The sequence below is a fragment of the Acomys russatus genome, chromosome 26, assembly GCF_903995435.1.
Source record: "Acomys russatus chromosome 26, mAcoRus1.1, whole genome shotgun sequence".
Classification (NCBI taxonomy): domain Eukaryota; kingdom Metazoa; phylum Chordata; class Mammalia; order Rodentia; family Muridae; genus Acomys; species Acomys russatus.
This window is the reverse complement of record NC_067162.1, coordinates 10,192,531-10,213,980: the sequence shown is the minus strand read 5'-3', so window position 1 is coordinate 10,213,980 and position 21,450 is coordinate 10,192,531. Positions and strand designations below refer to the sequence as shown.

At 50.6% G+C, this 21,450-nt stretch overlaps 1 protein-coding gene across 1 annotated transcript; it reads left to right on the top strand.

Annotated features, from left to right (window-relative positions):
* Window positions 1–1,534: 1,534 nt before the first annotated feature.
* Window positions 1,535–21,160, top strand: Adgre5 (adhesion G protein-coupled receptor E5). The gene is made up of 18 exons (XM_051169325.1): window positions 1,535–1,807; window positions 10,259–10,535; window positions 12,200–12,343; window positions 13,829–13,975; window positions 14,870–15,016; window positions 15,098–15,144; window positions 15,227–15,304; window positions 15,976–16,144; window positions 16,225–16,341; window positions 16,510–16,745; window positions 18,970–19,134; window positions 19,615–19,806; window positions 19,948–20,174; window positions 20,262–20,331; window positions 20,427–20,518; window positions 20,625–20,793; window positions 20,913–21,017; window positions 21,094–21,160. Exons 1-18 carry the CDS (start codon window positions 1,535–1,537, stop codon window positions 21,121–21,123), a joined length of 2,685 nt encoding a protein of 894 aa, XP_051025282.1. The 3' UTR covers window positions 21,124–21,160.
* Window positions 21,161–21,450: the final 290 nt, after the last annotated feature.

Genomic DNA, 21,450 nt, shown 5'->3' with positions numbered 1-21,450 from the left:
GTGAGAGAGTCAGATCCCCTGGAACTGGAGTTACAGGCAGTTGTGAGCTGCCATGTGGGTGCTGGGAATTGAACCCAGGTCCTCTGGAAGAGCAGCCAGTGCTCCTAACCATCAAGCCATCTCTCTAGGTCAACATCATTGATTTTTTTTTTTCTTCCAAGACAGGGTTTCTCTGTGTGTAGTCTTGGCTGTCCTAGACTCTCTTTGTAGAACTCACGGCGATCCGCCTGCCTCTCTGCCTCCCTAGTGCTGGGATTAAAGGCATGCGCCACCACGCCCGGCTCAACTTTACCTGTTTTATTACGGTTAATTGACTGATGGAGTGCTTGGGTATATGTGTGGCACAGTGTGCCTGTGGAGGTCAAAGGACAACTTTCAGGAGTTAATTCTCTCCTTCCACCATGTAGGGCCTGGGTATGGAAATCGTTAGGTTTGGGAGCAAATACATTTACCCACAGAGTCATCTTGCTAGTGTTCCTCCCTTTTTCTTTTCTTTTTTCTTTCTTTTTTTTTTTTTTTTTTTTTTTTTTTTTCTCTTTTTTGGTTTTTCGAGACAAGGTTTCTCTGTGATAGCCTTGGCTGTCCTGGACTCCCTTTGTAGACCAGGCTGGCCTCGAACTCACAGCGATCCGCCTGCCTCTGCCTCCCGAGTGCCGGGATTAAAGGCGTGCGCCACCACGCCCGCCCGGCCTTCCTTTCTTTCTTTACTTATGTATGTGTGTATTTTGAGATGTGCTTTCACAGCATAGGCCTGGCTGGCTTAGAACTCTTATGTGTCCAAAGTGACCTCGGGTTGCCCTCAGCTTTGCAGAGTGCAGGAATTATTTTTTATAGGCATATGCAACCTTGTCACGCCTCTTTTTTCCTTGTGAGACAAGGTCTCTTGTAGTCCAGGCAGGCTTCAAAGACGACAAAGAGGATGGCTTGAATTCCCGGTCAGTGCTAGGATTACAGGCTCCCGCACTGAGGCGAAGTTAAAGAAGCACTGCGCAGGCTGAGCCCCATCTCCAAACCTTGACATTTCTCCGGGCCTGGCATCCTGCAAGGGCCCTCTGCCCTCCTCTGGTTCTTATTTGGCCTTTGGCTTCTCTGAGCCTCAGTTTCCCTCCTGGAAAAGAAGCGAGGAAAGTCCTGCTAGCGGGAACTGGGGCGGGAGGGGGGGGGGGGTCGGTCGCTACATGAGCCGAGGGCTTCGCTTCGGTGGAAGCTCCACCCAGCTCTTTTCAAAGTGGCTGGGTCCCTGTCCCGGGACACCTTGTCGATGCCACCCTGCTCTGCAGCTTGTCGCCTGTCGGCGGGGTGGGGTGGGGGGCGGGTGCCGGGTGCCGGGGCCGTGCTCGCGATGGGTTGAGTTTGTTCCAGCGCGGGCGCGCGCCGCGCCCTGGGTCTGCTTCCCCGGCACTTTCCTGTTACTTTCCTGCAGGGAGGACAGTTCCGGGGAGGGCCCTGCCCACGCCCGGTGCATAAAGAAAGGCCCAGCCCAGGCGGCCGCTACCACAGTCAGCTCAGACGCCGCCGTCCGTTCCGCGCCACCATGACAGGCGCCTACTGCCTCCTCCCGCTGGGTGAGACCTCGGGGTTGTGCGGGGCCGGGAGGGAGCTCGCGGGACGTGGCCAGGTGGGGCAGGGACAGGCAAAGCCCTCGCACCTCTGCGCCCCGAGAAGGCCCTTAATGGGTTTGACTGCTGCCAATTGGGAGTCTAAGTGGGAGAAACTGAGGTGCGGGGGACACAAAAAAGGGAGCGGCAAAACCGGCTTGGTGTCACACAGCATTAAGGAGGTTGAGCGGGAGAGTCACCAGTTCCAGGTCAGCCTTGGCTACACAAGCAAGACCTTGTCTCAAAAGAACAAATGGAAAAAAAAGGAACAAATGAAAAAGAACTGCAGGCTGGGAGCTGGAGAAATAGTGCAGAGGATTAGAGCGTTGAGAGAGGACTTGGGTCCTGCCACCCACATTGAGGCCCCTCTGTAGCTCTAGTTCCAGGGGAGCTAACACCTTCTGCCTCCACAGGCATCAAGAATCCATGTAGTGCACAAACATACATGCAGGCAAAACGCACATACACTAGTAATATAAAAAATAAAAAGACACGTTGGATAAAGTCAGCTGCCTGTGGCTCACACAGAGGCTCCCCTGAACACTGCAGAGACCCTCCTTGGGACTTGCCTGGGACTGAGCCGATGGCTGAAGGGATCTTCCCAGACTGTGCTTTGAACTTGGCTTTTGCTGTGACTTTTCTGATCTTTCCCGCCCCACCCTGGGTGCCTTTAACCGTTATCTGACTGCTAAGTTACCTAAGTAACTTGACAACAAACAATGAAGAAATGGAACTTGGGGCACAAGCTGGGGTTACCCCAACCACAGTGACTGGCCTGTGTGCCAGCGACAGTTGGCAAGTGGCAGGCAGTTCAGTGGCCTGTGGGCCCTGGAGTCAGGGAATAGAGTCCCCAGTGGGGCACAGTTGGTGGCAGACAGCTGCAGGGGCCTGCCTGGCTGTCACTGGGCTGTGTCACAGTGACCTTGGGCTGCAGTTTCTTCCTCTGTAAAATGGAACAAGACCAGCTGCATTTTTTACGGTGTTGTTTTCAAGGGCCAAGAGGTTGGTACATCCACTTTCTAGCTCGCAGTTTGAATGAGCTAAGCTAACACGGGCGTAGTATTCATGTCTGCAACCCCAGTACCCTGGTAGTGGTGGCAGGAGGGTCAGAAGTTCAAGGTCACTCTGCTGCATAGGGACTTTGAGGCCACAGGAGACCTTGTCTCAAAACCAACCTTAACAGCCTAGCTAGTATCTCGGGTCTTTAATCCCAGCACTTGGGAGGCAGAGGTGGGCAGTTTCTGTGACCCTGTGAGTTGGAGGCCAGCCTGGTCTACATAGCAAGTTCAAGGCCAGCCAGAGCTACACAATGAGATACTGTCTCAAAACTACACACACACACACACACACACACACACACACACACACACACGAGAGAGAGAGAGAGAGAGAGAGAGAGAGAGAGAGAGAGAGAGAGAGGTGGAAATACTGTTTTATCGTTGTGATGATGATGATGATGGTGGTGGTGATTTTCCTGGTGAGTGTCTCTGGTGGGAAGCACAAAGGCTGCCCTAACCCCCACTTCTGGATTCCCTAAGCAGGAGTCCCGTGGCTCCAGTCTGAGCCTGGGAAGTTGAACCAGATGTGTCTGGGAGCAGAAGGGAACAGCTCTGCTCCTGTTTGGTTGACTTCCAAGTCTCCAGATGTAGGCGGCCTGGCCAGTGGCTCCAGCCAGGATGGAGAGTTGAGCCCAGCCCAGGGTGAGAGGTCAGGGAGCTCACTAAAGCTTGGGTGACTCTGTTGCCCCAGTTTATCTGCCCTTGCCTGCCCTGGTTTGACCACTTCCCCCCCCCCCCCCCCCGCCCCAAACTTCAAGCCTCAATTTCAATTTCTTTGTGTAGATTAGGACATAACCCTAGCCCCTACCTTCTGATGTGGCCTCTGAGTCTTTTCTGTTTTGTTTGTTTTTTTAATTTTTAAAAACTTATTTATTTTGGTTTTTCAAGACAGGCTTTCTCTGTGTAGCCTTGGCTGTCCTAGGCTCACGTTGTAGACCAGGCTGGCCTCAAACTCACAGCTAGCCACCTGCCTCTGCCTCCCAGCATTAAAGGCATGCAACCACCACGCCCATCCCATTTAAAACAAACAAAACAAAACAAAGAAACCAATAATATGGTTTTGCAGGGCGTGGTGGCATACACTCATAATCCCAGCACTCAGGAGGCAGAGGTACTTAATTGCTGTGAGTTCAAGGCCAGCCTTGTCTACAAAGAGAGTTCCCCCAAGGCTCAACAGGGAAACCCTATCCGCAAAGTAAAACAAAAGAAAATAAAGGAAGAAAGAAAACAAGGTTTCCTGGTAGCTAAGGAGGACCCTAAACTTTTGGCCTCCTGCTTCCAAACTTCTGGCCTCCTGCTTCCACTCATGGGGACTGAGATTACGGATTTTTGAAACAAAGTATCTTCCATTTGATTTGAGGTTTTGTTTTTTTTTGTTTTTTTTTTGGTTCTTTTGGTTTTGGTTTTGAGACAGGGTTTGGCACTGTAGCTATGTAGCCCTGATTGGTTTTGAATTTGTAGTAATCGTCCTACTTCTGTGTCGTCGTTGTTGTTAAGACAGGGTCTTGCTATGTAGCCTCGGCTGGTCTGGAGCTGCCTAGGTAGATCAGGCTGACGTCTATCAGAGTTCTGCCTGCCTCTGCCTCACCAGTGTGGGAACTGAAAGTGGGTATTGCGGTGCCTAGCCGTGGTTTAGGAGCACTCTCTGTTCTTTCAGAGGACAGAGGTTCAAATTATCCTTAACTCCAGTTCCAGGGGGATCCAGTGCCTCTTCCGAGCTCCCTATGCACCAGGCAATATACACGCCGACAAAACATCCAGACACCTAAAAATAAATCAATATTATTTGGTAAAAAGTTACTCAAGTGTCCGGGAAGAGGGCAGTTGGTAAGATGATGACGTCCGTGAGGGAAACTGGATGTGGTGACACACACTTTGGATTCCTGGGGCTCAATGAGCCTCACAGTTCAGTGAGACCCTGTCTCAGAAATCAAGGTGGGAAGGCCCTGAGGCGGCTCACACAGAGGCACACACTGGTTACCACTAGACTTTAGGAACTGTGAATCGCCCTGGGACCCATCCTGGAAGGAAGGTCATTTTGTGGTTTGTCCCGCAAAGAGGAACTAGGTTCTGTTGGGGCTGTGGGGGGAAAGAAGTCCAGCCCTGTGGCCCAGGAGGAGGAAGAGGAATTCTGATTTGAGCCGGACAGCCGCCTGACTGGTCACCCCAACTACGAGGGGCCTGAGGGGAACCCAGTCAGACAAAGACTGAACTTTCAGGGGACCCTCTGAGAGAGGCTGTCCCTGCCCCACCTGACCCCTGGAGTCCCACCCCCTCCCCACTGCCCGCCCCTGAGAACCTGGCATGCAGCCAGCCCCGTGGTGGGTGAGTCATTTCCCGGATGACTCACCCATCCCCCCCCCCCAGCCCTTCACCCTAGGGCTCTCTCTAGGACTGTTATTGCTGGGATTCTTTGCTTGCTGCCTTATTCCCCACAGTGGGGGCAACTCGGTCCCCTAAATTCTTCCAAGGGCCCCCCTGCTCTTCAGAGGACTTCCCGCCCACTTTCTGTCCACCCCGCCCCCCCTCCGGCTCTTTTCCTCTTCTGCACTGAGAGGGAAACCAGGGCTTCACACCTGCCAGGCCTGCACCTTCACACTTGCACACTTGCCACATACACCCGCCGTTGCCCTCAACCCGCCCCCCTCCCCCCCCCCGCGGCCCCTGTTGGCCTTTTCTTATTTTCATTCCGGGAAGCGGGTTCTTGTGCCTACGCTCTGTAGGATCTGTAGCCCCGGTTGGGGACTTCCAATCCTCTTGCGTCAGCACCCCAAGCAGTTGGCATTACAGGGTGGCACCACTGCCCTTGCTTTCCAGTTTCCCCCCCCCCCTCTCTCTCCTTAGATTTATTTAGTGTTCAGGAATGCTTTGCTTGGATATGTATGTATTGCACCACAGGTATGCCTAGTGCCCTTGAAGACCAGAGGAGGCCACTGAAGTCCCTGGAGCTGGAGTTACAGACTGTTGTGAGCCACCATGTGGGTGCTGGGAATTGAACCCTGGGTCCACTGAAAGAGCAGCCAGTGTTCTTAACTACTGAACCGTCTCTCCTACTGCCAGTTCTTCTTCGTCGTCTTCTTCTTATTTCATTTTTAGTTTTTGTATGGATGGGTATGTATGTGTGTGTGTGTGTGCGGTGTGTGCGCGCGTGCGTGCGTATGTCATGACACCCAAAAAGGTCAGTTCTCTTCCTCCATCCTGTGGGGTCCTCCCCACACTTTCATTTTTTTTGTCCTGTGGATGGAACCCCGGACCTTGCTTCAGTCAGGTTTCCACTAAGTTACCCAGCCACCCTTGAACTTCGTGTAGCTTTTATTTGTTTGTTTATTTATTTTTAAGATTAAAAAAATTTTTTAATTGTTTTTGGTTTTTTTGAGACAGTTTTTCTGTATGGCCATGGCTGGCCTGGACTAACTTTGTGGACCAGCCTGGCCTTGAACTCAGGGTGCCTGCCTCTGCCTCCCTGAGTGCTGGGATTAAACGTGTGCACCACCACACCCAGCTTATTTTTTTAAATATTTATTTATTTATGTATGAGTGCTCTGTCTGCATGTGCACCTGCAGGCCAGAAGAGGGCATCAGATCACAGTATAGATGGGTGTGAGCCACCATGTGGCTGCTGAGAATTGAACTCAGGACCTCTGGAAGAACAGTCAGTGCTCTTAATCGCTGAGCCATCTTTCCAGCCCCTCTTATATAGCTTTTAACTGAGGAGCCTCCCGCCTCAGCCTCAAGTACTGGGATTACAGGCCTCGCTTCGAGCCTTGCTTTTCTTTTTGGGCTCTTGTCATTTCTTTTCTCTCCACCTCTCTGCTTTCTTGGGTGTCTGTCTCTAGTGAATGCCCTGTTACCTCAGGTTTCCAGTCCTGTCTTGGGTAGGTTGCCTACCAACACCAACAAAGCCTCAGGGCTGTGTTCAGTACTCACCCACCCTCCACCGCAGCCACTTCCTGTGTGTGAGGCGCCCTCCCTGACATGTCACCACCAGGTCATGTGGTTGACAATGGGTAGGTGTGTGTGGTATTGGAGTGTCAGAGCTTGGCCTGTCCCAGCTCCTCAGGACACCGAGGCAGGAGGATTTCAGGTTCAAACCCGTCCTGAACAATTTAGGAATAAAGTAAGAAGAGAGGTTGGGGATGAGGCTTGCGGGTAGAGCGCCTGCCTTACATGCAAAGGCTGTGGGTTTCATCTCAGCATTTTGAAAAAAAAAAAAAATATGATAGAAACCAAACTGAGAGTGTGGGTAAAAGACAGTGTTAAACTGGGGGTGTGGTGGCACTCTGGGAGGCAGAGGTAGGTGCATCTCTCTGAGTTCAAGGCCAGCCTGTTCCATATAGTGAGTTCCAGGGCAGCCAGGGCTGTATAGAGAAATGCTGTCTAAAAAAAAAAGTGATCAAGGCTCGCAGATCTAGACCCAGGGGGGTCTGCTCAAACGGCTGTACCAACCAAGGACAATGCATGCAGTAAACCTAGACCCCCTATCCAGGTCTAGCCAATGGACAGCGCATCCTCCACAGTTGTGTGGAGAGTGGAGACTGACTCTGACATGAACTCTGGTGCCCCCTGTTTGACCATTTCCCCTTGGTGGGGAGGCCTGCTGGCACTCAAAGGAAGGGTAAGCAGGCAACCAGGAAGAAACCTGATAGGCTGTGACCATATGGTGGGGGAGGAGGTCCCCTTTTGTCACAGACCTAGGGGAGAGGAATAGGATGAAAGGGGGGTGGGGAAAGACCGGGAAGATACAAGTGAGGGGATAACAATTGAGATGTAATCTGAATAAATTACCTAACTAAAAAAAAGAAGAAAAAAGTGTTAGTTCCTTAGCCATGTAGGATTTGTCCCCACAAAGGAAGGATATCATCACCTCCATCCCCACAGAAAGGGAAACAGAGGGAGAAAGTGAGGAAGATATATCTAACACAGATTTGGGGCCTGTGGGTTCCTTTGTCAACTTCCTCATAGGCCTGAAGAGGCAAGAGCGCAGCTTCCTGTCCAGACCCCCCTGGTCCCCAGGTCCCAGACTGCCCACAAGCCATCATGGATACTGATCCTCAAACTGTGGGTGTTTGAGCCACAGGGAGTGACTCCTGCATTGTGTATTTTTTTTCTCTCTGTTTTGTTTTTTGGGTTATTATTATTATTATTATTATTTTTCCGAGACAGGGCCTCTCTGTGTAGCCTTGGCTGTCCTGGACTCCCTTTGAAGACCAGGCTGGCCTCGAACTCACAAAGATCCACCTGCCTCTGCCTCTGTCTCCCAAGTGCTGGGCTTAAAACACCTGGCCACCACGCCTGGCTCTGTTTTGTCTTTGAGACAGAACCTCACATCTGGCTTTTTGTTTACGTTTTTTTTTTTTAATGTTTTGTTTGTTTCTTTGTTTTAGAGAGAGGATTCCTGTAGTTTAGGTTGCTCTTAACCTTGTTCTGTAGCCAAGGATGACTTCAAACTTGCAATCTTCCTGTACCCTGCCCCCTCCGCCCCTAAATACTGGGTTTACAGGCATACGCCCTATACTTGACTTTGTGCAGTTTTTGTTGTTATTGTTTCATTTTTATTTATTTACTTTTATGGAATGTCTATGATTTACACATTGTGCACCACAATCCTTTTCCCCTCCCCATCCCCTCATATCTGCCCTCTGCCTTCTGCCCCAGTAAAATAAAACAAACAAACAGAAATCTTGTCACAGAAGCTATAGTGTATCACTCAGTATAGCCTTTTGTCCACATGTTTACTTTCTTTCTTTGGTTTTGTTTTTCAAGACAGGGTTTCTCTGTGTAGCTTTGGCTGTCCTGAACTTGGCTCTGTAGACCAGGCTGGCCTTGAACTCACAGGGATCCACCTGCCTCTGCCTCCCAAGTGCTGGGATTAAAGACGTGTGCCACCACCGCCCAGCTTTACATATGTTTACTTTCAAATGTTCAGTGCTATGAGTCATGGGTCTGGTTTGAGGCCTACATTATGGTTACTGGATCCTCACTGGAACTGCTGTCAGATATCTCGTTGTTGCTGTGTGTCTTAATCTTTGAATCTGCAGGTCTGGCCCCTTCATGTGTTCCAGCAGATCATACATACATACAGGGGTATATGTTGGGGTGAGGTCGACTCAGAACCCTAGATCAGGGCCCCTTCCCTTGTCGTCAGGGCAGGGCCTGCTCTCCCTTTCCCATGTCATCAGGGCAGGGCCGGCTCTCCTGTTCCCATGTCCTCAGGGTGGGGGTTGTTTTATTTTTAAAAAGGTCTATTTATTTATGTACTTTATGTATATGGTTGTTTGTCTGCGTGTATGTTTGCAGACCAGAAGACTGTGTCAGATCCCATTTACAGATGGTTGTGAGCTGCCATGCTGGTGCTGGGAACTGAACTCATGTTCTCTGGAAGAATAGCCAGTATTCTTAACTGCTGACCCATCTCTCCAGCCCTGGCTGGTTGGGTGGTTTTTTTGTTTGTTTGTTTGTTGTTTTGTTATTTTCTTTTGAGATGGGGCCAGGGTTGGACTTTTAATCCCTCTGCGTCAGCGTCCTGAGGGATTGACTTATAAGCAAGTGTCACTAGACCCAGTTCCTTGGTCTGCTTTTGAGTATTAGCTACAGAACCTCAGCCTTTGGCAGAGTCAGCACCCAGTGCCCACAGATGCACAACGTTGCCCTCCTGTCCCTGCTCTGGGTTCTAACTGACCAGCTTCTGCTTTGTTGCAGTGGTGTGCATCTTACTGAGTCTGTCGGGAGCTAGAACACAAAAGGATGAGAATAGTAAGTCCGTTGGAGCCAAGGGCTCCCCAGCCAGAGCGGGGGCGGGGGGTGTTAGGAGGGGTGTCCCACTGCCAACCACAGAGCCTTGCAAGGAGGTGGGTGGCCGCTGGGGAAGTTTAGGCCTTTCTCATGCCTTCCTAAAATTTCTGTTCCGGGAGGCACTTCCCCTCTCCTGGGCCTCCTTTTTACTTTCTTACTGAAGTATCTGTCCCCCACAGAAAGGTGTCCCACTTGGTGCCGTAACAATTCTGAATGTGTCGATGGAAGGTGTCGCTGTAAGGATGGCTTCATCTCTTCGTCGGGGATCTTCTTGAAGGACCCCTCGAGGAGCTGTCAAGGTACAAAGGCTTGGGAGATGGACATGTGGAGAGATGATAAGGTGTGGCCTAGGGGGGCAGGGAGTGGATTTTAGTCTTCATCAAAGACAGAAAAAGAAGCCAAGCCGGGCAGTGGTGGTGCACACTTTTAATCCCAGCACTCGGGAGGTAGAGGCAGGTGGATCGCTGTGAGTTCGAGGCCAGCCTGGTCTACAAAGCGAGTCCAGGACAGCCAAGGACAACACAGAGAGACTTTGTCTCAAAAAACAAAAAACAAAAACAAAAAGGAAAAGAAAAGAAAAAAAAGAAAAGAAAAGAAAAAGAAACCAAGATGAGGAGGCAAGAAGTGAACAATTAGGGTTTCCTGAGAGAGGTGGCCTGGCCTCCTGGGATGTGTGCCTGAATATGGCTTTAGGCCTGGGAAGGGGAAGGTTGATCTTCCATTCTACCTCAACATTGGTAATGTCCTAACCCAGGGTTCCATCCGGAGGACTGAGAGGAGCAGAGCCGACCAATCAGCCTTCAGGGATAGCTTGCACAGCTTCCTGAGTACAGGCCATACTTTCCCCAAAAGATACTAAGTCATCAGCAGTTCACGTATTGGCAGTCAGGTGGGGATGGGAGTCTTGTAGCTTCAGGATGTGACCCCTGTTGTGTTGTAGATGTCAACGAGTGTTTGAAGTTGTCCTGTGGACCATTTGCCAAGTGTGAAAACACAGTTGGGAGCTACCACTGCATCTGCCTCCCGGGATATAGGCTCCTTTCCGGGGCAAAAGTCTTTGCTAACGAGAGTGAGAATACGTGTCGAGGTAAGAGCCTGCTGATGCCTCACCTTGCTACTGTCAGCTTCATTGTCACCATTATAATTACCAGAGCAACCATAAGGCAGGGCCCCTGTGGTTTGCTCTGGCCCTGTTTAGTTGGGTATTGTGGCATACATCTATGATCCAACACTCTGGAGTTTGAGACTGGAACATGAGGCCAGAATATAACGCATATGTAGTGAGTTCCAGGACAGCCAGAGCTGTATAGAAAGACACCATCTCAAAACAACAAAAATAGCCTGGTGGCGCTGGCAGTGGCAGTGCACGCCTTTAATCCCAGTACTCGGGAGGCAGAGGCAGGGGGATATCTTTGAGTTTGAGGCCAGATTGCGAGTTCCAGGACAGCCAGGGCTACATGGGAAAACCTTGTCTTGAAAAAAAAAAAAAAAACCAAGCAAACAAAAAGAATTCTCCAGGCTTCTCTCTCCCCGTGTCTTCTGTCTGTCCCTAACAGTGGAATTTGCTCTGTATTTATTAAATAGCACAGAGAGCACAGCATGGGGAAGGAATTAGAGATTCTCAACAGAAATCTCAACAGAATTTGACAAAGGAAAAATTACTTAACTCAGGATGGCAAACAGACATTACTGACTTATATGCACACGTTGTCTGCAGCATTTCTGGTGGGTATTTGTTGAGTCACATTGTTTTCAGCCCAGTGGTTGTTTTCAGCAAATGGTTACCACAACACACACTCAGAAACACGAAGACACACATACATATATGTTATTCTGGGCCAAGAGCATAATTTAAGATTAAAGCTATGCATTGAGTTTAGATTGTAAAACTGAATACATGGTGGTGCATGCCTTTAATCCCAGTACTCCGGAGGCAGAGGCAGATGGATCACTGTGAGTTCAAGACCAGCCTGGTCCAAGACAGCCAAGGCTACACAGAGAAACCCTGTCTCGGAAAAAAAACCAACCCCCCACCAAAAAAAAAAACCCTGAATATATGGGAAATCTAAGGCAAGTAAGGTTGGTTACACTGTTCTCCTAAAGGCAGGCTAAACTAAACAGGCCACACACAGTAGGGTAGTAGGTTACAGACTGAGCACACAGTAGGACATAGTCTTAAGTGAGCTCAAGGCAGATTGTTCTCTTTGAATGCAAGAGACATTTTCAAAGCCAGGTTTGGGGCACATGCATTGAATCCTAGCACTGCAGAAGCAGACAGAGTTCGAGGCCAGCCTGGTCTACCTTGTGAGTTCCAGGACAGCCAGAGCTACCTAACGACGAGACCCTGTCTCAAAGAGAGAGATGGATTTTTCAGAAAAATGTATCACTATATGAGATGACACGTGGAAGAGTCTCTGTGGGCCCCAAGGAAGGTGACAGAAAACGGCCAACTTAGAGAAGAGAAGAACTCATTATGGTGCTGAGCCATTCTGCGGGAAGACACGCCCACCTGGATCCCAAAAGGATGGGAGGATTCCTTGGGCCATAGCCTCTGCTCTTTCTCTACAACTCGGTTCTGGAAGATCAGAACCTCCTTCTGCTCATCTGCATCTTATTTTCATAAGCCACCATTCTTCTGTTCATCTGCATCTCATTTGCATACACCTTCATTTGCATCTCATTTGCATAAACCAACGGGAACTCTGCCTCTACCACAATCACGTTCCACTGCAGTATCTGTCCTCTTCCCAGCATCAGTGGACACTGGGATGACATCCGTCCCCTCTGGGATCCACACAGTTGCTACTGCACCTGGAAGTCTCCCTGAGCAGCCAGCTACAATGCGCCCGTGGACACGGCTTAGGTCTAAAGGCTCAGGAGAAAGGACACCCAAGGGTAGGTTACATTCCCTGCTATTACTCCTGCCGGAAGACAGCACTTGGTACCTGGACTCCCTTTTTGGTCAGCTTCATTCATTGTTCTACCCAATCACCATTCTGACTATCTCTAGCAATTCTGGTTCCTTGACTACAGCATGGAGTGGTGTAGCCAGACTGGGCGGGCAAGGTGATATCGACACCCCCGAGACACACACACATACACACACACACCACAGGCACTCAGAGAGCTGAAGGCAAGCACAGTGCAAGAGAAAGGGTCATGAAGGACCATTGCTCCGGGACCTACCCATACCTCATGATGTCAACCCACAGCTGCCAGGCCAGGCAGTTCAGTACAAGAAGGAAATGGGCTGCGGCCATGACAGGCGAGAAGACAGAAATACCTATTACTCTTAACCCCATGGGCACAGCTCCCTCTCTGGGCATTATGTGGCACCAAAGCCTGTCTAGTGTTATCTTTCTTCCCCTGACCTTCCTGTGGAGTTTCTTTCTAGCGGGAGGAGTGTGGCTCGGGAGCAAGTCTCAATCCTTTTAGGGCAGGTCTGGGACCTAGTGTGAGTGAGGCAGCACCGTCCCCAAGGTTCCTGGAATTCCATGTGGAACTCTGCAAAGGAACAGTGCCCTGTAAGAATTGGACAGAGGCTGTGTCCCCTGCCCTGGCTCCTAAGAGTCCTATGTGCCTTTGCTCCAGATCTTCAGGCTGGGACCACCCTTATTGTTGGCAGTAGGGGACCCCCTCTTCCTTCCACATCTGGACCTCCTGTGATGCCTTCATATGAATTAGAAGGGCTCTTTCCTCAAGGGAAGACTGGAATGTTCCAGATACTTCTATGTCATCAAACCTGGCCAACCCTGAGCCTGAGGCTTCAACTTCAAGCGCACAATCTCTCTGCTTTTTCTCATGAGGTAGATGAGAGTCAGAGGCTAGAGTCTCTGGGAGCACAGCATCTTCACCAACACCCAGGGCAGCTGCTTGTGTGGGTGTCACCTGACCTCAAGGCCGGGCTGAAGCCCCCAAAGGTACGCACAGGTGTAAGCACCCCCAGAAGAACCTGCAAGAGTGGACAGGAGCTGGGAGGAGGCAAGGCAGGTCGGTAGCCTGAAGAGGGAGAAGATCTGCAGGGTCCCAGGAGCCCCAAGAGCGATGAAGATTCCTCTGAAGACTCAGCTCCCAGCAACATGTTTCTTCTACGTGGTAGTGAGGCTCTAGGCTGTTCTGAGGTCAGGAGCTGTTCCTCAACTGTGAGAACAGTATCGCATCCTGTTCTGAGGAAGATTAGAAAGCAACAAGCGTCCAGTCCCCTTCCTGGGGACGCATAAGCTGGCTTCCCCTGATCCTTGCAGGGGAGTGTCCTGCAGAGGCCACCATAAGGTACCCTGCAGGTAAAGTTGAGTTTAGGGTAGTGAGAAGACTGAGCACTGCTTACAGTGCACGGAGCTGTGAGTCAGGGCAGGAGTGACCCTTTGGTTTTGTTTCCAGATCTGAATGAATGCACCACTGGGCAAAACAACTGCCACAAATCCACGCATTGCATGAACAAGTCGGGCAATTATTCTTGCATCTGTCGTAAAGGCTGGAAACCTGTCCCTGGATCCCCCAATGGCCCAACCAACACAATGTGCGAAGGTGCAGATGTAACCTTTTGTTGTTGTTTTTCAAGACAGGGTTTCTCTGGGTAGACCTGGCTGTCCTAGACTCACTTTGAGGACCAGGCTGGCCTCGAACCCACAACAATCCGCCTGCCTCTGCCTCCCGAGTGCTGGGATTAAAGGCATGCGCCGCCGCCGCCACCGCCGGGCGCTGTGAGTTCGAGGCCAGCCTGGTCTACAAAGTGAGTCCAGGACAGCCAAGGTTACTCTTGTCTCGAAACCCTGTCTCGAAAAACCAACCAACAACCAAACAAACAAATAAAGGTGTGTGCCACCACACCCAGATGGAGTTTTTGTTTGTTTGTTTTTAATTTTAGCCAAGTGTGGGGATACATGCCTTTAATTGCAGCACTTGGAAGGCAAGCAGGAGACAGGCAGATCCAGCATGGTCTGGTCTATATAGAGTGAATTTTAGGGCAATTTTATATGTGTGTGCCTTGAGTGTATCTATGAGCATCACATGGGTATAGGTGCCCAAGGAAGCCAGAGGAAGGTTTCAGGTCCCCCGGAACTGGAGTGACAGGTGGTTGTGAGCCAGTTGATGCGCTTGTTGGGAACTGAACCCAAAGGCTAACTCTGAGCCATCTCTTCAGCCCGGTACTTAACCAAAGGAATGAAAGGAGACTCTCTGTTGGGCCAGAATTGGAAAAAGCTGTGGCATCCAGGAAAGGCGCTGGAGACCCCAGCTGGCCTTCCATTACTAAAAAGTCCTTAGTTCATATTTTCAGTCGTATGTCTACACACCTTAGGCCTTTGCACACACCCCCACCCATCACGTACCACTCACTGAGGTCATCAGAGATCAGTACCTCAGGCCAGGGACTGGGGCCAGAGAGGAAAAGATCCAAGCCCTTTGTGTGTGTGTCCCCAGATATAGATGAGTGCAGCTCTGGGGAGCATCAGTGTCACAATTCCACCATCTGCATCAACACCCAGGGCTTTTACAAGTGCCACTGCCGTCCAGGTTGGGAGAAAATTCCTGAGTCCTTCAGAAGACCAATGGACACCAAGTGCCAAGGTAACTGACCTAGCCACCCAGCACCTCCATGCCCTGCAAGTGCACTTTTGAGGTTATTGAACCATAGTCCTGTCTTCACAGAACTACCCTTTCCTAAGTGGACACTGCCACCCAAAGCCCATAGTCAGGTGAGTAGCCAGTGGGGACCAGGAAGTTGGGTCCTTTCAGCTGTGCTGCTGCCCATCCTTGACCCACCATTTCCCTTCTCAGAGTCTCTTTCGCTTCTCTGTTGAAGTCCAGAGTCTGCTTAGAGACTTCAATCCAGCCACGACCAACTACACCATCAAGGTGAGGGGGACTCTGGGGATGCCAGTGCAGCAGGGAACGAGCCACAGGCTTCGGTGTAGACTGACAGTTCCATCCATCCAAGCAGTACTTCTGGTTTGGGGCACATGGGTCTGACATGTGCAGCCATGTGTGTGGCTATGACACATGGGTTATAATGGCAGTGACTGGAGCAGTTAAGAATAGAGTTAAAACCAGGCACACGCTTGTAATCCCAGCACTCGGGAGGCAGAGGCAGGAGGATTGCTGTGAGTTTGAGGCCAGCCTGGTCTACAAAGCGAGTCCAGGACAGCCAAGGCTACACAGAGAAACTCTGTCTCAAAAACCCAAAAATAAAAAAATAAAAAATAAAAAAAGATTTTATTTATTTATTGTATATGAGTGCTCTATTTGCATATACACCTGTATGCCAGAAGAGGGCATTATATCACATTATAAATGGTTGTGAGCCACTATGTGGTTGCCAGGAATTGAACTCATGACCTCTGGAAGAGCTGCCAGTGCTCTTAACCGCTGAGCCATCTCTCCAGCCCCTGCTGTATAAGTCTTCATGTACTCCTCCAGCTGGTTGCCCAGGCAGCCCATGTGGCTCTCCACTGTCTGCTGGTGGGAAGGGTCCTTTGGTCAGTTTCTGTGGTTCAAAACCTTAACGACTCTATCACTCATCCTCCTAGAAACTCATTGAGGCCACGGACAAGCTGCTGGAAGCCCCCACGGATGTAGAGCATCTAGCCCGCCACCAAGTGGCCGCCCAGTTGCTCTCAAACCTGGAACAAAGCCTTCGGACCTTGGCTAAGTTCTTACCCAAAGGCCCTTTCACCTATACATCCCCTTCAAACACTGGTAAGCTGTCCTCCTCCTGCTCCACCCCCAGACACCATCCTGTCCCTGGTTCCCCCCAGTCACTGTCCCTGTCTCTTCAGAACTGTCCCTAATGATCAAGGAGCAAGACAACAAAGACGTTACCACAGTGCACTCCAAACAAGGCTGGATGATGCTGGACTGGGCTGTGACAGCTGGAGCCAAAAGCTCAGGAACTGGTAGGGGTCCAGAGAGGGTGCCATCCAGGGAAGCCAGGGTGAGGTCTGGTGTGTAGGGTAGGTAGACACCAGCCCATCGGGAGGAGCGTGACAAACTAGGGTAGAATACTGTGGCTGGGAGGATGGAGTACAGAGAGGACAGGGGCAAGCCTCCATGTCTGCCCCCAGGCTACTCCGTGGCAGGCATCCTATCCAGTCCAAATATACAGAAGTTGCTGGCCAATGCCTCCTTGAGCCTGGACGGGAGGTGGGATGCCTTGGAGGAACGCTTCGAAAGCCCAGTTCTCAATGTTTCACTTGAGCTCCGTTCGAACATCAGCTCCATCTTTCTGACCAACACGGACACTGAGAAGCTTGCCTCAAATGTCACGCTCAACTTCTATTCTGTGATTCCTGAATGGGAGGTAAGGGCTGGGACGGCAGCCAGAGTCAAACTGGCTCTTTTTTTTTTTTTTTAAGATTTATTTATTTATTATTATATATACAGTGTTCTGCCTGCATGTACAGGCCCGAAGAGGGCATCAGATCACACTACAGATGGTTGTGAGCCACCATGTGGTTGCTGGGAATTGAACTCTGGACCTTTGGAAGAGTAGGACGGCGCTCTTAACCACTGAGCCATCTCTCCAGCCCCCCAAACTGGCTCTTCTTGCCCCACATGGTAGGAGAGAACGAACTCCCAAAAGTCGTCCTGACTCCTTCCTTCATACACACAACACACACACACACACACACACACACACACACACACACACTAAATTTAATTTTAAAAAAACCACTAAAAATACATAAAAGCTACAGCTGGGTGTGGTGACACACACCTTTAGTTCTAGCACTTGGGATGGTCTCTGTGAGTCTGAGGCCAGCATGGTCTACAGAGAGAATTTCTTTTCTTTCCTTTTTTTTTTTTTTTTTTTTTTTTTTTGGTTTTGTTTTTTGAGACAGGGTTTCTCTGTGTAGCCTTGGCCATCCTGGACTCACTTTGTAGACCAGGCTGGCCTCGAACTCACAGCGATCCACCTGCCGCTGCCTCCCGAGTGCTGGGATTAAAGGCGTGCGCCCGGCCCTACAGAGAGAATTTCAAGATAGAGCTTCCTAGAGAGATCCTGTCTCAAAAAATAAACAGCAAAAAGAACAAATAAAATCTGAGCTTCATCTTGTGGCATAGGCACTTTACTCTCAGCTTCTGGGAGGCAGGGAGACTTAAGGTTCAAGGCCTGCCTGAACTAGAGTGAAGGCCAGCCTGAGCCACTTGGCCAGATCTTGTCTTCAAACTCAATGGTACAGTACTTGGTTAGCATTCAGAAAGCCCCACTGTTGAATTGGATGAGTGAATGAATTAGTGAGTGACTAAATGAATGAATGAACAAACATAACTGGCAGGCCTTGCTCACTTGTCATGGTAAGGCCTGAGGTTTGATCCTCACTCAATACCATAAAATTATTGTTTTTCTAGTCTAGGCCTGACAAGATGGGTCAATGGACAAAGGTGCTTTTCACTAAGCCTCAATTTTAGTTCCCAACCTGAGTCGGATCTCCAAGACCTACATCATAGAAGGATAAAACTGGTGGCTCTCCTATAAGTGTCTTCTGCCTTCCATATGTATGCTATAACACAAGTGCAGTCCCCATCAATGCATTTTTTAAAAATCATGTGTTCAGGTGTTTTGCCTGCATGTATATCTGTGAGCTATATATGTATGTCTAGTCCCTTGGAGGCCAGAAGAGGACATCTGACTCCCTGGAACGAGAATTAAGACAGCTGTGGGCGGGCCACCATGTGAGTGCTGTAAAGTAAACTTGGGTCCTCTGGAAGAACAGCCAATACTCCTTTAACTCCTGAGACATTTTTCCAGCCCTGGCTCCCACCTCCAACCCTTGTATGGGACAAGGTCTCACTGTGTATCTGGAACTCAGAGACCCCACCTATATCTACTCTCAGTGTTTGGATTAAAGGTGTGTGCCATACCTAGCTGCATATTAACTTTCAAAGCTAAAAAAAAAAAAACTAGTTTAGCCGGGCGGTGGTGGTGCACGCCTTTAATCCCAGCACCTGGGAGGCAGAGGCAGGCGGATCGCTGTGAGTTCGAGGCCAGCCTGGTCTACACAGAGAAACCATGTCTCAAAAAACCAAAAACAAATTAGTTTAGGCTGGTGGAATAGCTCTGCTGGTAGAGTGCTTTTCTAGCACGCATGAAGGCCTGGATTCAAAGTCTAGCGTACTACATAAACGCTCAGAAGATAGAAGTGGGAAGAAAAGGGTGGGTGTCATTCTCAGCCACACAGCGACTGTGAGGGCACCCTGGAATATATGAGACTATATACATATAGCTGGGGACCCTCCCCTTGTAGAACATTCCACAAACCTGGTTTGTGTCTTTAAATTACAATCTGTAAGCAACCATTCCCCACTGGTTTTTAATTTGCCATTTATTACCTATTACTGCCTGTAATTTGCTTCAACTCAGGGCAGGGACTGGTGTCCTCTGTCTTCCATGGCTGGCTCTCTGTGCTCTCTGAGTACACAGTAGATATGTTATTTATGCAGCCAAAAGTGAGGGTCTCTGCTTACACCAGGCCCTGACCCTAAGTGTGCTTCTGACACCTTCCCCACTTCTCTGCCCACAGAAGTCCATTAAGCCACGCCAAGAGCTGATATGTGCCTTCTGGAGAGCCCATGACAATGGGAGTGGGGCCTGGGCCACTGATGGCTGCTCGATGAATGGCACTGGTTTCTGCCACTGCAACCACCTGACCAGCTTCGCCATCCTAATGGCCCAATACAATGTGCAGGTAAGCGGTAAGCCCTGGAGCCGTAGACAGCCAGGCAGGCCTGCCTAGGCAGAACCAAAATAGGTCGCTTCGGATGGTCCCATGCCCTGCTTCTCAGTTCCTATGACCTCTGCCTGAATCCCTGTGCACAACTGCTAAAAATGCACCAGTTCGGGTAGATGAGATGGGTCAGTGAGTAAAGGTGCCTGCAGGCAGCCAACCTAATAACCTGACTTCTATCTCCAGAAAACAGCAGATAGTAGATGTTTCACCCCACACACACACAAATACATAAATGTCATTAAAAATAAAAAAAGACCTTGAATAGACTATCCCAGGAAGTATAGCTGTCTGAACATGGCCATAACCGGAGCCACATGGTCATCTGAAATTAGCTAGGCAGAGTGGGCCCTGTGGTCTACGGCAGGAGTGTGGGCTCTCTGACTTGCCCCTGGGAGGAGTGTGAGGGACCTCCACTCATCCTGAGTTGCCTGCCCCTAGGACCCGACGCTGGCCTTCATCACCAAGGTGGGGCTGTCCATTTCCCTGGTCTGCCTACTGTTGTGTATCTTGACCTTCCTGCTGGTGAAGCCCATCCAGAGTTCTCGAACCATGGTGCACCTGCACTTGTGCATCTGCCTTTTCCTGGGCTCTGTCATATTCCTGGTGGGCGTCGAGAACGAAGGAGGTGAGGTAGGTCGTGTCCTGGGTAGCCTGGGGCTCAGTGTGGAAACAGGACCTGATGGAGGCAAAGCTGCGAGGGGGCGTTTGTGAGGCTTGGGCGGCCAGTGTTCCTGGCCTGCTCTGACAGGGCCCAATCCTCTGCACCCACAGGTGAGCCTGCGCTGCCGCCTGGTGGCAGTGTTGCTGCACTACTGCTTCCTGGCAGCCTTCTGCTGGATGGCACTGGAGGGTGTTGAGCTCTACTTCCTTGTGGTCCGCGTGTTCCAGGGCCAAGGCCTGAATACATGGTGTCGCTGCCTGACTGGCTACGGGGTGCCCCTCCTCATCGTGGCCATCTCAGCTGCTGTCAAAATAGAGGGATACGGGCACCCAACATAGTGAGTGTTTTCATGTTGAGGTAAGGCCACAGCTGGGTGCTGGGGCCTGGTGACGGGGCACTGACGCAACACTTTCTCCTCCTGCAGCTGCTGGCTTAACTATAAGAAGGATGGCTTTCTCTGGAGCTTTGTGGGACCCCTGGCCTTCATCATTTTGGTAAGTAGTCTCTGGGTGCTGGAGGCCTAAGCAGCGAGACTATTACTACCTACCTATGTGCACCCCCTAACCCAAGCTCCACGGTCCCTTCCCAGTGTAACGCTGCCATTTTTGTAATCACTGTCTGGAAGCTCATGATGAAGTTTTCTGAAATCAACCCAAACTTGAAGAAATTAAGGAAGGCGAGGTGAGAGGGGCGGTGAGGGAGGCTTTGGACAGAGCCATATAGAGGAGGGCTAGGGTTGAGCAGGTGAGGAGACCAGGCTGCTAGCTGCAATTGCCCACCCCCGCAGGGTGCTAACCATCACAGCCACTGCTCAACTCTTCGTGCTGGGGTGTACCTGGGTCTTCGGCCTGTTCCTCTTCAACCCCCACAGCCAATGGCTATCCTACATCTTTACCCTGCTCAACTGCCTGCAGGGCCTTTACCTGTACGTGATGCTCTGCCTGCTCAATAAGAAGGTAGGCAGACCAGAGCCAGCTATGGGAAGAGTGCGGGAGGGGTGGGGAGGGAGGCAGGCCCAGGCCTGAGCCCCAAGCCCAGGTCCTTTCTCCCTGTAACCTGCGCCTTGGGCTCACAGGTGAGAGAGGAGTACCGCAAGTGGGCCTGCTTGCTTGCTGGGAACAAGTACTCAGAGTTCAGCTCTTCCACAATGGGGACTGGCACAAGCCAGAGTCAGACACGGGTAAGGGGCTAGCCTGGGGCAGGGCTGGGAGGGCAGGCCTGGGTGAGCTTAGCCTCAAGGGCTCCTTCCTCTGCAGGCTCTCAGGCCCTCAGAATCAGGGATGTGAAAGGAAGTTCCAGCCAAGAGAGCAGCACACACTCAAGGCCACCACTCTTCTGCCTTGTGTTCCTGCAATCTTCCAATCTTTGGCTCCATTTTGATTACACCTGGCTTTGAGCCCTGCAGTGGGACAAAGGAGCCTTGCTTCCGGTTGCCTCTTTGCCCCACTAGCTACTGCCTCCCCAGAAAGAGAAGCCAGCGAGCCCATTGACCTGGTACAAGAGACGAGCAGACCTAGGACAGAGTTGAAGGTTCCTTGGCACCTGAGAGGCCAGGGTGCTGGGTTCAATTTCCTTAAGCTAAGACTGATGCCATGACGGCATCGAGGATCCTG